Below are 14301 nucleotides of genomic sequence, written 5' to 3' on the forward strand. Positions count from 1 at the left end.
ACTCTGCCAGCCTTTGTCAAATCGCCGTGGGGGAAAAAAGTTTTGGCAGTATACTTTATCCATGCATCTCATAATCTTCTAACCCTCCATTAAGGCTCCTATCACCCTTCATAATTTAATAGAGAAAAATCCTAATTCTGTTGATGTTCCCTCATAAAACACGTTCTTCAATCAGGCAACACCCTCGTCAATCTCCTCAGCACCTTTGCCAAACCTCTCCGTCCTATGGAATAACCTTGCATGTCAGCGCTCACCCACCGCCTCCGCTCTCGCCCTATTTAGACCGCTCGCGGGACGTGTTTCCCCGCGCCGGTCTTGCTGAAGAAGATGTTGAGCGAATCGTCGCCCCCTTCGATGGTCTTATTGTCAGACGTACAAATTCTCACACATGAGTCTCTTAAAAGTCGGTGACACGACAAGCTTTATTTACAAGTCTGCAGAGTTGGACTCAACTGGCTTCTCGCCAAGTCAAGCCCCGATACATACAGTGCATTGATTTTTATACCTTTTTTGCTTGTCCTTCCCCTCCTCTTTAACACTGTTTTAATTGGTTTGTGCAAAATCATTCTAAGTACACTTGCATTTGTAATTATCATGTTAGTCACGTACACTACGAACTCTGCACACACTAAATTCTGTTTTTCACTCTTTTATCAATCTTTGGCTCCTACATGTCTCTTTGTGACCATGAAAGATATAACATTGTCCAGCTAAACTTTTATGGTAAGCTCCCTGTCTATTCTGGCTTCTCCTTTTATGATTAATCATCACATTTTAACTTAAGCCCTTTTTAACCTAAATTCTCTATCTATAACAATCCACCCCTTTCTTTCTTTAAAATGTGTGTACTATTTCTGAATGGGGGCCTTAACCCAGGGAAGAGAACCATCTTCTGATAAATCAATTTCGTGCTGAAGTAAAATTCTAACTGGGTCTCCCAGGCCCCCTGGCTGCATGGTGGGCCTGACTCACCCTCCCAGGGCCAACCGTTAAGAGGGAAAGGAGTACTATTAGGAATCTGTATATAATGACCCACACTACTTCCCTCATTCTCCGTACAAGGGGTATATGGATGTTGGGTGGTATTTTCTGCCCAGCATTTCTTAGGAACTGAGGTATGGGAAATGAAACTACCCTCCTTTCTTTCCCAAGTGCGGTCTTGAAAAAGGACTACTGTGTCTCTGCACTTCTTACACTTCAGACCTGACAAAGACATAGGCAAACCAAGAAAAACCAAAGCATATAACAATAACATTGTCAATCAAGTCTTCCTGCGAAATCGCAAAGTAAGAGGTTTGTCTCCAGAACACAAGTCCAATCTGAGTCCGTATCAGGGTCCTGAGGCGCCTCTACAGGTCCCTTAAATCTGGATGCGTGCGTCCACCCCTTCTCTCTTGTTTGTACTGCAGCCTCTGTAGTCAATAGAACTTGGAATGGACCTTCCCACTGTGGCTGGAGTTTTTCAGTTTTCCAGGTTTTGATGAGAATCCAGTCTCCCGGTTCCACCTTGTGTAAAGAAAAGTCTAGAGGTGGTGTTTGTGCCAATAGTCCCCTCTTTCGTAAATCTGTAAGAGAGCGTGACAGTGCCTGTAAATAGTTCCTAACAAAAATATCCCCTTCCCCCAAGGTGGGACACCCCTCAACTGTACTCTAGAAGGGAAACCCAAACATCATCTCATAAGGGGACACCCCACATCCCTGCGTGGGGCAGTACGAATTCTCAATAAGGCCAGGGGCAGACACTTTATCCAAAGCATTTTAGTCTCCACCATTAATTTTGTCAATTGCGTCTTTAGGGTTCCATTCATACGTTCAACCCTCCCTGAGCTTTGTGGATGCCAAGGGGTATGCAATTTCCAAGAGACCTGCAATGCATCACAAATCAATTGCTGGACTTTGGAGCAAAAATGTGGACCCCTATCCGAGTCTATAGAATCCATTATGCCATATCTGGGGATCACCTGCTCTAGGAGGAGGCGAGCTACTGTGGAGGCTGTAGCATTTACTGTTGGGAAGGCTTCCACCCATCGGGTAAAGTGATCTATCACCACCAACAGATACTTCCATCTTTGGAAGTCAATCTGGATTCTTTGGAAGGGGCGTATGGCCAACGGTTGACCTCCCACGGTACTCGTCCTCATTACCTTCTTATTAATTCTTGTGCAGATGTGGCAGTTCTGCACCTCCTGTTGGGCCAAGGTGTAGATCCCCTTACACACATATTCTCGAAGCACTGTGTCGCACAAGGCCTGGGTGCCCCAGTGGCTCTGATGATGCAGGTGTTTTAAAATATTGCGAGTTATTTCCTTATTTAGAACCATTCTTCCATCCGGTGTCTTCCATGTTCCATCAGGCAGCTGGCTTGCGCCCAGCTGAGCCATGTCCTTTTCTTCCTTAGCAGTGAAAATGGGAGCTTTTTTTATACCTTGTCTTATTGGGATTAAGGTCAGCAAACGGATTTCCTGTTGCATGGCCACCCTTTTGGCCTCTTCATCAGCCAGTCTGTTCCCAATTGCGGTCGGGGTATCTTCCCTCTGATGGCCTGGTATGTAGACCACTGCTATTTCCCGGGGTAATGTTAGGGCTTTCAAAGTCAGAGTAATCATCTGTTCGTGTGCTAATTCCTTTCCTCTTGATGTAATCAGACCGCGCTCCTTCCAGATCTTACCAAAGGTATGCACTACCCCGTATGCGTATTTGGAGTCAGTGTAAATTGTTCCAGTTTTCTCTGCCAGTACTCTAAGGGCTCTCTGCAAGGCATATAGTTCGCAGGACTGTGCCGACCAGCTTCCGGGTAGCCTCGCGGATTCTACCACTTTCCAAGCATCTCCTTCTATTATGGCATACCCGCTTCTCCTCATTCCGTCAACACATCTGGCGGAGCCAGGGGGGGAGTCACGTGATGAAGTAGTGGCCGGACGGTGAACTCCAGCCCTCTCCAGAAAAGTCAAAAAAAAACAAAGGAAAACACAAAGGCACAGAAATAAAAGTTAAAGAAAAGTGAGTATAAAGGTGGAAAGAAGATGGCGACAAAAAAAGAAAAATCGAAATCAACGGTAAGAAGAGAGGAAGAGAAGACAACGGAGGAAGAAGGAGAAGGCCTTACCTGTTCGAAGAGGCCCGCGGTGGAGAGAGAAACCTGCTCCCTCAGGTCGGTAGAAAGTGGACTACAAAAATGGCTCGTTGAGCCGAGTAAAAGTGCGCAACCGCGCATGAAAAAAAACACACCGACGGGAGGGGTGACCAGCTGGGGAGTTCATCTCCACAGCCGGCAACGACAGCTGCAGAACACCTGCAGCAAGAAGAGAACACAAGAAAGCAAGAAAGAAGAGAAGAAAAGGGCAACAAAGAAACAACAGATGGCCAACCCAGAGGAAGAAGAAGAGGAAGAGTACAGTGAAATAGAAGAAGGGAAAGGCAAGGTAAAGGATATACTTTCTCTGGTTAGAGGATACATGGAGTCATTTAAAGAATGGCAAACACAGGAATTTAATGATTTAAGAAGAAGAATAAACAACACAGAAGAGAAAGTGAATAAAATAGATATGACCTTAACAGAAATGGGAAAGAAAATGGACAAGATGGAAGAGCGGGCAGTAGCAGCAGAAATGGAGGTAGAAGACTTAAAAAAGAAATTGGAGGAATCTAATAAAAAAACTAAAGAGACACAAGAACTACTAGCTCAAAAAATAGATATAATGGAAAATTATAACAGAAGAAATAACTTAAAGATAGTGGGCCTTAAGGAAGATGAAGAAGGCAAGAATATGAGAGAGTTTATAAAAGATTGGATCCCTAGGATCCTAGGATGTCCAGAACTACAGCAAGAAATGGAAATAGAAAGGGCACATAGAGCATTGGCCTTTAAACCACAGCCACAACAAAAACCAAGATCTATTTTAGTAAAATTCCTAAGATATACTACAAGAGAAAAGGTACTGGAGAAGACAATGGAAAAAGTAAGAGAGGGCAACAAGCCACTGGAGTACAAAGGGCAAAAAATCTTCATTTATCCAGATATAAGTTTTGAACTCCTAAAGAAGAGAAAGGAGTTCAATACAGCAAAGGCGATTTTATGGAAGAAAGGGTATAAATTTATACTAAAGCATCCAGCGGTATTGAAAATATTTGTTCCAGGACAACAAAACAGACTATTCTCAGATCCAGAAGAAGCACGAAAATTTGCAGAACAATTACAAAATAGACTGAGGGATGAAGACGTGTAATGAGAGTAAAAATGACCACGATTTATATGTATGTAGGTAAAGAGGTATAAGTGTGTATGTGTATAATGTGCATACGTGAATGTATCTGTATTTAGAGGAAAATATAGATAGTATAGACAAGAATTAATAAGGGAAGGAAATGGAATAGAGGGAATAAGGAGAGAACTAAAAGAGTGACCTTCGTTACATATGAAAAGTGAAATCTTTTCTGGGGGGGCTGGGTGGGGAGGAGTTGCGGTCACTGCAAAATCAGCTGATGCTTGCGAGTGAATTCGCAAACCCAAATGGAGAGGGGAGATGTGGTTGTCCGACAAGGGATAAAGGACAACTCAGGAGGGGAAGGGGAGATTGGGGCTAAAGAAGTTTTAAATAGGAGAATAAGGAAAATGTTTGATGTTTTAGGAATGTTGTCTTATAAAGGGTTTAAAATAAGAAATGGAAAAGGAGGAAAGGTAATAATGGAAAAACGGAAAGGGAAGATAAACAAAGTATAAAATGGCTACGTTGAACTATATGACTTTAAATATTAATGGAATACATAACCAAATTAAAAGGAAGAAACTGCTAAATTTACTGAAAAAAGAAAAAATTGATATAGCATTTGTTCAAGAAACACACTTAACTGAATTGGAGCTCAAGAAATTAAAGAGAGATTGGGTAGGACATGTAACAGCAGCATCGTATAAATCAAAAGCAAGAGGAGTGGCTATATTAATTATTAAAAATGTGCCATTTAAAATAGAAGAGGAAATAATAGATCCAGCAGGGAGATATGTAATGATAAAATGTCAGATATATTCGGAGTTTTGGAATCTACTCAATGTATATTCACCTAACGAAGAAGATCAAAAGTTTATGCAAGATATCTTTTTGAAGGTAGCAAATACACAAGGGAACATATTAATAGGAGGGGATTTCAACCTGAATTTGGATTCAAATATGGATAAAGCTGGGAAAAAAATTAACAGAAAGTACAAAGTAACCAAATTTATAATTAAATCAATGGAAGAAATGCAACTTTTGGATATATGGAGGAAACAACACCCAAAAGAAAAGGAATATTCATATTACTCGGCTAGACATAAAACATACTCAAGAATAGACCTATTTTAGTTATCAGCTCGTATGCAAGATAGAGTAAGAAAAACAGAATATAAAGCTAGAATACTATCGGACCATTCACCCTTAATATTGACAGTAAAGCTAGAGGACATCCCTCCAAGAATGTATAGATGGAGATTAAACCCCATGTTACTTAAAAGGCAGGATTTTAGAGAATTTTTTGAAAAACAAATAAAAATGTATTTTGAAATAAATACGGAATCAGTGGAAGATAAGTTTATACTATGGGATGCAATGAAAGCATTCATTAGAGGGCAAATAATAAGTTATGTAACCAAGATGAAGAAGGACTATAATCAGGAAACAGAGCAGTTGGAAAGGGAAATAGTAAATATAGAAAAAAAATTAGCAATGAAGGAACATACAACTAAAAGAAGAGAATTGGCGGATCAAAAAATAAAATATGAAACACTACAAACATATAAGGTGGAGAAGAATATAATGAAGACAAAACAGAAATATTATGAACTGGGTGAAAAAACGCACAAAATCCTAGCATGGCAGCTTAAGACAGAACAAGCTAAGAAAATGGTATTGGCATCAAGGAAAAAAGACAAACAAATTACATATAATCCAAAAGAAATTAAGGAAAACTTTAGAGAATTCTATGAACAATTATACCGAACTGAAAACGAAGGGAAAGAAGGGAAAATAGATGAATTTCTGACTAAAATTGAACTACCAAAACTACAAATAGAGGAACAAAATAAATTAACAGAACCATTTGGAATAGTAGAAATACAAGAGATAATAAAAAAATTACCAAATAATAAGACACCAGGAGAGGATGGATTCCCAATAGAATTCTACAAAATATTTAAAGACTTATTAATTCTGCCCCTCCTGGATGTAATCAACCAGATTGATGAAACACAAAGCTTACCAGATTCATGTAAAACAGCAATAATTACAGTAATACTAAAGCAAGGGAAAGATCCACTCTCACCAGCGTCATATAGGCCAATATCTTTACTAAACACAGATTATAAGATAATAGCTAAACTATTAGCAAACAGATTAGCAGAGCATGTACCGAACATGGTAAATTTAGACCAAACTGGATTTATCAAAAAAAGACGCACAACAGACAATATTTGTAAATTTATTAACTTAATTCATGCAGTAGAAGGAAATAAAGCACCTACAGTAGCAGTTGCTTTAGACGCAGAGAAGGCCTTTGACAGAGTAGAATGGAATTATTTGTTCAAAGTATTGCAAAAATTCAGTTTACCGGAGAAGTATATTAATTGGATTAAAGCATTATATAAGGGAACGTTAGCAAAAGTGACAGTAAATGGACATGTATCAAAGCAATTTAACTTAAGCAGGTCAACACGGCAGGGATGCCCACTATCACCTTTATTGTTTGCGTTAGCTATAGAACCACTAGCAGAATTGATAAGAATAGATAATAATGTAAAAGGAATAAAAATAAAAGACAAGGAATATAAAATCAGTCTATTTGCGGATGATGTTATAGTGTACTTAACAGAACCAGAACTATCAATAAAAGAATGATATAAGAAATTGAAGGAATATGGAGAAGTGTCGGGTTACAAGATTAACGTAAATAAAAGTGAAGCAATGCCTATGAATAATGCAGATTTCTCAAAATTTAAGAAGGAATCTCCATTTAGATGGCAAATGCAGGCAATAAGATACCTAGGTGTACAAATAAACAAAAATCTCGGCCAACTATATAAACTTAATTATTATCCACTAATGAAAAAATTACAGGACGATTTAGAGCATTGGAAAGATTTACCACTAACATTAATAGAAAGGATAAACTGTATTAAAATGAACATTTTTCCAAGGATATTATAATTATTTCAATACAACTGACAGAAAAATTCTTCAAGGAGTTAAAGAAAATAATAAGGAAATTTTTATGGAGAGGGGGGAAACCGAGGATAGCACTAGATAAATTAACAGAATGGTATAAACAAGGAGGCTTACAACTGCCAAACTTTAAAAATTATTATAGAGCCGCACAATTAAGATACCTATCAGATTTTTATCAAACAAGGGAAAAACCAGACTGGACAAGATTAGAATTAGATAAAATAGGGGAAAAGATACCTGAACACATATTATATAAATGGGATGAAAAATTGGTACAACATAGAAGTTCTCCAGTATTACATCATCTCCTCAATATTTGGAAGAAGATTCATGTAGAAAGAAATAAAACAAATTATCAATTACCAAAACTAATATTGACGCAAAACAAGTTACTCCCTTTTACAATAGATAACCTTTCCTTTAGAGAATGGGAAAAAAAAGGATTAAAAAAATAGAAAATTGTTTTTCAGGAAATAGATTCTTATCCTTTGAACAAATGAAAGATAAGTACAATATAACTCAAGATACAGCGCTGGCATATTACCAATTGAGATCCTACTTGAAGGATAAATTAGGAAGCAGTTTGAGTTTGCCAGAGGCAAGTAACCTTGAATATGTGATTACAGATACAATGATAATCAAAAGATTTATAACAAATATGTATATTAAACTGCAAGAAAAGGAGAATGAGGAAACAAATGGTAAAACTAAACAAAAATGGGAACAAGATTTAAATATAAAGATAAAAAAGGAAACATGGGAGAAATTATGTTCTGGAACGATGAGAAATACAATAAATACGAGGCTACGTATGATACAATATAACTGGATACACAGACTATACATTACACCTCAAAAGTTAAATAAATGGGACCCAACAGTATCTGATAGATGTTTTCGATGTAAAAAAGAAATGTGAACAAAAATTCATGCAATCTGGACATGTGAGAAAGTAGAAAAATTTTGGGAAGATCTCAATCAGATATTAAATAAAATAACAGAAAACAATATACCAAAGAATCCAGAGATCTTTCTCCTAAGTAACATAAAAAACAAAGAATTTGGAATTGATTTGGAGGATGCACAAAAAAGATTTGTTAAGATAGCTCTAGCCGTAGCAAAAAAATGTATTATGTCAACCTGGAAATTGGAAGATAATTTGAAAATATAACAATGGTATATAGAAATGAATAAATGTATTCCATTAGAAAAAATAACATATAATTTAAGAAATAATATTGAAATATTCGAACAAATATGGGAGCCTTACATTAAATACAATAGCGAAAACCTACCGGGGACAATCATTACCTAAGTTGATGGAAGGAGAAGGAAAGAAAAGAATGGACTCAGTAGAATTTCTGGTGTATTTTTGTTGAGTGACAACATTGTCTGACTGGTTTAATGTATCCTAGATTGTATACCTTAAATGGATGGGAGATGGGGGGGTGGGGGGGGGTGGGTTGGGAGGAGGGAGGGGGGGGGAGAAAATGCCACTGTATATGTGTGAAAAGGAAAAAGTGTGTATCATGGCTAATGTGATTTATGGTGTGAAAAAAAAATTTAAAAAAAAAACACATCTGGCGGAGCCGTCAATGTAGAATTCATATCCCTCTCCCAGGGGAGTATCGCAAAGGTCCTCTCGGGTCTTGGTCTGGAGATCCGTCAACTCGACACAGTCGTGCTCCACTTCTTCCCCTGTTTCACCGCCGTATAAAAACTGAGCTGGGTTGCAACTATTATTCTTAGCAAACTGTAGGTCTTCTCCGACCATTAAAATGGTCTCGTACTTTAATATGCGGGAATCAGTCAGCCATCGATGGGCGGTTTGTGCTAATAGATCACTCACAGAATGGGAGGTGTACACAGTCATCCTTCCTCCAAAAGTGAGTTTGCGTGCCTCCTCCACCAACAGAGCAGCAGCCGCTACTCCCTGGATACACGTCGGCCATCCGCGAGACACTGGGTCCATCATTTTGGACAGGAAAGCCACTGGGTGTCGCTGATGGCCTTTTTCCTGCGTCAAAACTCCCACAGCTGTTCCTTGGTTATGAGTGACAAACAGCTGGAAGGGTTGTTTTAAAGAGGGCAGAGTGAGTACCGGGGCCCGCGTCAGGCGAAGCTTCAAGTCCTCAAACCATCCCTTCTCCTCCTGGGTCCATTTCAATGGATATTCATCTTCATTTGTCAGCTTTTCATACATAAACTTCACCAATGCTGAGTAGTCCTCTATCCATAACCTACAGTAACTTAAGAGCCCCAGGAATTGTCTTATTTCCTTCTTATTACGGGGTAACGGCATTCTGGTGATTCCCGCAATCCGTTCAGGGGTAATCCGTCTCTGTCCTTTACTTATCTGGTGTCCCAGGTATACCACAGTCCTCTCAACGAACTGTAACTTGTTCCTGGACACTCGCAGACCCTTTTTCCCCAGATAATTCAAGAGTCTAATTGTATCTCCCCTCATTTCCTGTTCCTTGGGTCCTGATAACAGCAGATCATCCACATACTGCATCAGCTGGGAATCATCGGACCATGGATAGTCCGCCAAGATCTGTTCTAGCATTTATCCAAACAGGTTCGGAGATTCAGTGAACCCTTGGGGCAATACGGTCCACCGAAGCTGCCTCCGTCTACCTGTCCATGGATTCTCCCATTCAAACGCGAACATATCTCTATTTCCCTCTTCTAGTGGGCACGTCCAGAAGGCATCCTTCAGGTCGATAACACTAAACCACTCATGGTCTGGGGGAATCCGACTCATGATAGTATAGGGATTGGGCACCACCGGGTGGCGGGTTTGAACAATAGCATTCAAACTTCTCAGATCCTGAACTAGACGATAGGATCCATCCGGCTTCTTTACTGGGAGTATAGGGGTGTTATAGGGTGACATGCATTCCTCCAAAAGTCCGTCTCGTATTAGGGTCTCAATTACCAGCTGTAGCCCCTTCCTCCCTTCCAAAGAAATAGGATACTGACGTTTCCTTACCGGCTGATGACCTGGTATTAATGTGACATGTAAAGGTGGGATGTCCAGACCTCCTCGATTTCCCTTCTTATACCAGACTCTCTCGTCAATCTGCCGTTCATCCTCCTCCTTCAGAGCACAGAGGTGGACTCGCACTTCTCCGTCCACGGGGAGAGCACCCAAACCTAGGAGAGCCTGTAAATCTCTTCCTAGGAGGTTAAATCTGGCCGACGGTAACAACAAGAGGTCCTGTACCCCTTCTCTCCCTTCCAGCTTCACTGTCACTTGGGGAATTATCGATACCATTCTGGGAGCCCCTTCTATCCCAGAAATTTTCAAATTGCTTTTTACAGGCTCGGTCCCAATCGGCACAGTTATTACACTACTTCGTTCCGCTCCCGTGTCCACCATAAACACCACCTCTTCTCCCTGGGGACCAATTTTCAGTTTTACCAAGGGTTCCCTCTTATACTTGGTCCCCAACACCCGGAACCCCTGACCCCCCCTAATCTTCTTCCATGAGTTCGAGGGTCCGCACTTCCCTCTTATATCGGGGGCATTCCCTCTTGAAGTGTCCTTCCTCGTTACAGTAATAGCACTTAGCGGGTCTCCTGGGTCTCCCCTCTCTTGGATATCTTGGGTTGCTTAGAGGAGGGTTTTGTTTCCTTTCCCCTCTGGACTCGGCATTTATCTGTCGGATAGTCTGTACCATAATCTTCGCTGCCCTCTTTTGACCTTCCTCTTCCCTCTGCACATATACTCTTTGCGCCTCTTTCAACAGGTCGCTCAAGGGTTTTTCATTCCAGCCCTCCTCCTTTTCTAGTTTCTTCCTAATGTCCTGCCACGATTTGGACACAAATTCAATTCGAATAAGCTGTTCACCCATTGGTGTACTAGGGTCCACACCCGCATACTGTTGGACATTCTTTCTCACCCTCTCCAAGAAATCAGTAGGGGACTCATCTTTCCCCTGGTGGTTCCCAAATGCCTTGGCGAAATTGTGACCCTTTGGCACAGCCTCCCGTATTCCTTTAATTGTCCACTCTCTGTATTGTCTCATACTTGCCAATCCCTCGGGTGTTCGTTTGTCCCACCTGGGTTCATTCAGGGGATATTTTTGTTCATGGGGTCTGGGGTCCCCAGGTTGTTCACGTTCCCACATGAGGAGGGCAGCCTGTCGAATCATCTGCCTCTCCTGGGGTGAGAATAATGTTCCCATTATTGCGTGCATCTCTTCCCAGGTATATGTGTTTGGTCCCAGGAACTGGTCGAACTGTTCGGCCAGTCCCATGGGATCTTCCAATAGACTTTTCATTTCCTTTTTAAATCCCCGCACCTCAGTACTGGTTAGCGGAACGTTTACATATCCCGTTCCCCCTCCCGGTCCTCCCATAGGAACTTCCCTCAGGGGATTTAGGCTTACTGGAGCCTTCGATGGTCCTGGACCAGTCTGGGATCTGGTGCAGGGTCGGTTTACCGGTGGAAGTTTAGGGTCCGACTCCCTTAATTCATCCCTTCGTTCCCGGCCCCTTCCGGGACAATCAGATTCATCACCTTTCCCCTCCAGCAGCGAGCTTCCCTCGGGCGCAGTGGGCACCGGGGGAACATAAGGAGGGGGGAGGTTGTCCAAAGGTTCCCACTTCTTTTCTCCCGCTACCCTCAATTTAAAACATTTTGTTAAGGATCCTGGCCAGGGAACCCAACAAAATGCATACGCCGACTCTTCTTGATTCACCTTTTGTCTCGAGTTTACATATATGTTTAATGCTTGTCTAACCCAATATTCATCAGATCCAAATTTCGGCCACCAGACAGAGGAACCTTTGATAGGCTGTTTCGACCAAAGAAGACAATATTGAACCATCTTTTTCTTGTCTTTGTCTCGATATCGTTTACTATCCCAATTTTCAAACATTCTCCCCAAAGGGCTGTCAAGGGGAACCCCCGGGAAAAGTCCTGATCTTTCAGACGAGCCCTTAGATTTTGATCCTCCCATTTTCCCGCCTAGATCCGTTTATCGTTGCTGAGGACCCCCCCGTTCGGGACCCTACTCCCTTTCGTCTCGGACGCCTCGTCGGAGGTACTATCCCTCCGCCGGTTCCCGCCGAGGTTTCCCTGGGGTCTATCCTAAGGTCCCACGACAGGGTCCTCACGCCACAACAAAGGCTCTACACCTGATTTATCGTTTTATATTTTTAAAAATTCCGTCATGACCGTTACCTGGGTGGTCTCGTCCGTCAATCCCCACACCACAATCGTAAGTCGTCACTTACCGGTGTCTTCCTGGGGATTGAACCGTCACCCCTCTCCTTTTCGTCTTGTCGTGTCACCTTGTCCGGATACCACTCGCTCAAGCCGCCCGAGGCGACGAGCAAGGGACTAGGAGCCGCTGAACTCAGCGGGGTGCACCACCTCCGATGTCCCCCTTTCTCGCCTCCTCCCACGGCTGGAGTGTAGATCCCGGACGAGACTCCAGTTGTCAGAAGTACAAATTCTCACACATGAGTCTCTTTAAAGTCGGTGACACGACAAGCTTTATTTACAAGACTGCAGAGTTGGACTCAACTGGCTTCTCGCCAAGTCAAGCCCCGATACATACAGTGCATTGATTTTTATATCTTTTTTGCTTGTCCTTCCCCTCCTCTTTAACACTGTTTTAATTGGTTTGTGCAAAATCATTCTAAGTACACTTGCATTTGTAATTATCATGTTAGTCACGTACACTACGAACTCTGTACACACTAAATTCTGTTTTTCACTCTTTTATCAATCTTTGGCTCCTACATGTCTCTTTGTGACCATGAAAGATCTCTGTTTGTTATAACATTGTCCAGCTAAACTTTTATGGTAAGCTCCCTGTCTATTCTGGCTTCCCCTTTTATGATTAATCATCACATTTTAACTTAAGCCCTTTTTAACCTAAATTCTCTATCTATAACATTATCACTGTTCATCTGTCCGTCCGGCTAGATGCCGTGCTCCAGACAGTCCAGCTCCCTTCCCGATCTGGGCCCCGACCTAGCCAACGACGAATGAGAACTATGGAATGAGGGGGTGTTGGAGGAGTGCGAGTCAAAGAGAGAGAGACAAAGAGAAAAAACTAGGGGAGGGAGAGAGAGAACGAATGAAAGGGAGAACCAGGAAGAAAGGGAGGTGAGAGGAGAGAGAGAGAGGTGTTGGGACGTTATACAAGGTTAGGCGGCAGGGAAACAGGCCACTCCCCGGTCACATTATCCCAGTCTATCCCCCATACCACTCACCCCTATATCGCTCCCCCAAATCCTTCCCACTGCTATGCGTCGATGCCCTCAATTCCCCCCCCCCCCTCTTTCTTCCGGAGTTACCCCACTCTATTCCCACCCTTCCCCTTCCCCCCATCTCTTCCTGCTTTGATCTCCCGCCTTGTGCGGGGATGTGGAAAGGGTATGGGTGGAATTGGAACGAGCGCGCGCTCCGGCCCAATTCCCTAGCTTCCTCCCATGAGCGCTCGCGCGTGTGCTCATTATCTTGCTTTGTAGCTCTCCGAAAGGAGCTTTGGAACATGCTAACTTAAAGTTGCAATTGTTCAGTTGAGAGCTATTGGCTCGTTTGTCGTGGGAAACAGAACAACGCACAGTTCCATGATGCCCCGGCAACGATTGGTTCGATTAATGACACATGGAGCAATTGACCAATAGAAAGGCGACCTATTGCCTGTTATCATCCATTGGAGTTCCAACTGGTCGGGTTCCGCCACGCGCCTACCTGCCCCAATACCTTTCCGAATCTAACCTTCCCAACATGCAAATCCATAACCATTTTATTTTCATTCATGTGCGTGTCTGAGTTTTTTTTAAATCTCCCTATTTTACCACCACTTCGAGCAATATATTCCAGGTGCCCACACTCTGCGTATAAAGAAACCTCCCCTGAATTTTCCTCCCCTTACAGTCGCCCGAGGAAATAGATGCTGGCGGTCCACCCTATCTCATAGTTGGAGATTTTTCAGGTGCATTCTCCGCTAAGAATGAGTCTGAAGAAGAAGCGACCCTTTAAATTGCAATAGGTGGGCAATCAATTCAGGATGGCTGGCTGTCAGCTGGGACGTCCCCACACTGATCCGGCTGCCCCACTCTCCCCACTCACGAATTCAATCCA

The 14301-nt window shown here is 42.2% G+C and overlaps 1 protein-coding gene across 3 annotated transcripts; it reads right to left on the reverse strand.

Moving 5' to 3' along the window:
* Positions 1-413: 413 nt before the first annotated feature.
* LOC138736390 (uncharacterized) lies at positions 414-13407 on the reverse strand. Of its 3 annotated transcripts, none has more exons than XR_011340253.1 (2): positions 12385-13407; positions 414-1565 (listed from the first exon to the last, which is right to left on the reverse strand). XR_011340253.1 is itself a non-coding variant. In XM_069885856.1 (2 exons), exons 1-2 carry the CDS (start codon positions 12158-12160, stop codon positions 1258-1260), a joined length of 1242 nt encoding a protein of 413 aa, XP_069741957.1. In that variant the 5' UTR covers positions 12161-12374; the 3' UTR covers positions 414-1257. The 3 variants fall into 3 exon arrangements, 2 of the variants coding, with proteins under 2 accessions (XP_069741957.1, XP_069741958.1); XM_069885856.1 differs by lacking the exon at positions 12385-13407 and adding an exon at positions 11227-12374; XM_069885857.1 differs by lacking the exon at positions 12385-13407 and adding an exon at positions 2145-3980.
* Positions 13408-14301: the final 894 nt, after the last annotated feature.

This window comes from Narcine bancroftii, chromosome 6 (assembly GCF_036971445.1).
Source record: "Narcine bancroftii isolate sNarBan1 chromosome 6, sNarBan1.hap1, whole genome shotgun sequence".
Taxonomy (NCBI): domain Eukaryota; kingdom Metazoa; phylum Chordata; class Chondrichthyes; order Torpediniformes; family Narcinidae; genus Narcine; species Narcine bancroftii.

Bases quoted from the DNA above. Each gene is read 5' to 3' on its own strand.
- LOC138736390 (XM_069885856.1), bottom strand. From the start codon at position 12,160: ATGGGAGGATCAAAATCTAAGGGCTCGTCTGAAAGATCAGGACTTTTC. The intron at 1,566-11,226 runs GTATGAGACAAT...GCTCTCTTACAG, and splicing joins AACACCCGAGGGATTGGCAA to ATTTACGAAAGAGGGGACTA.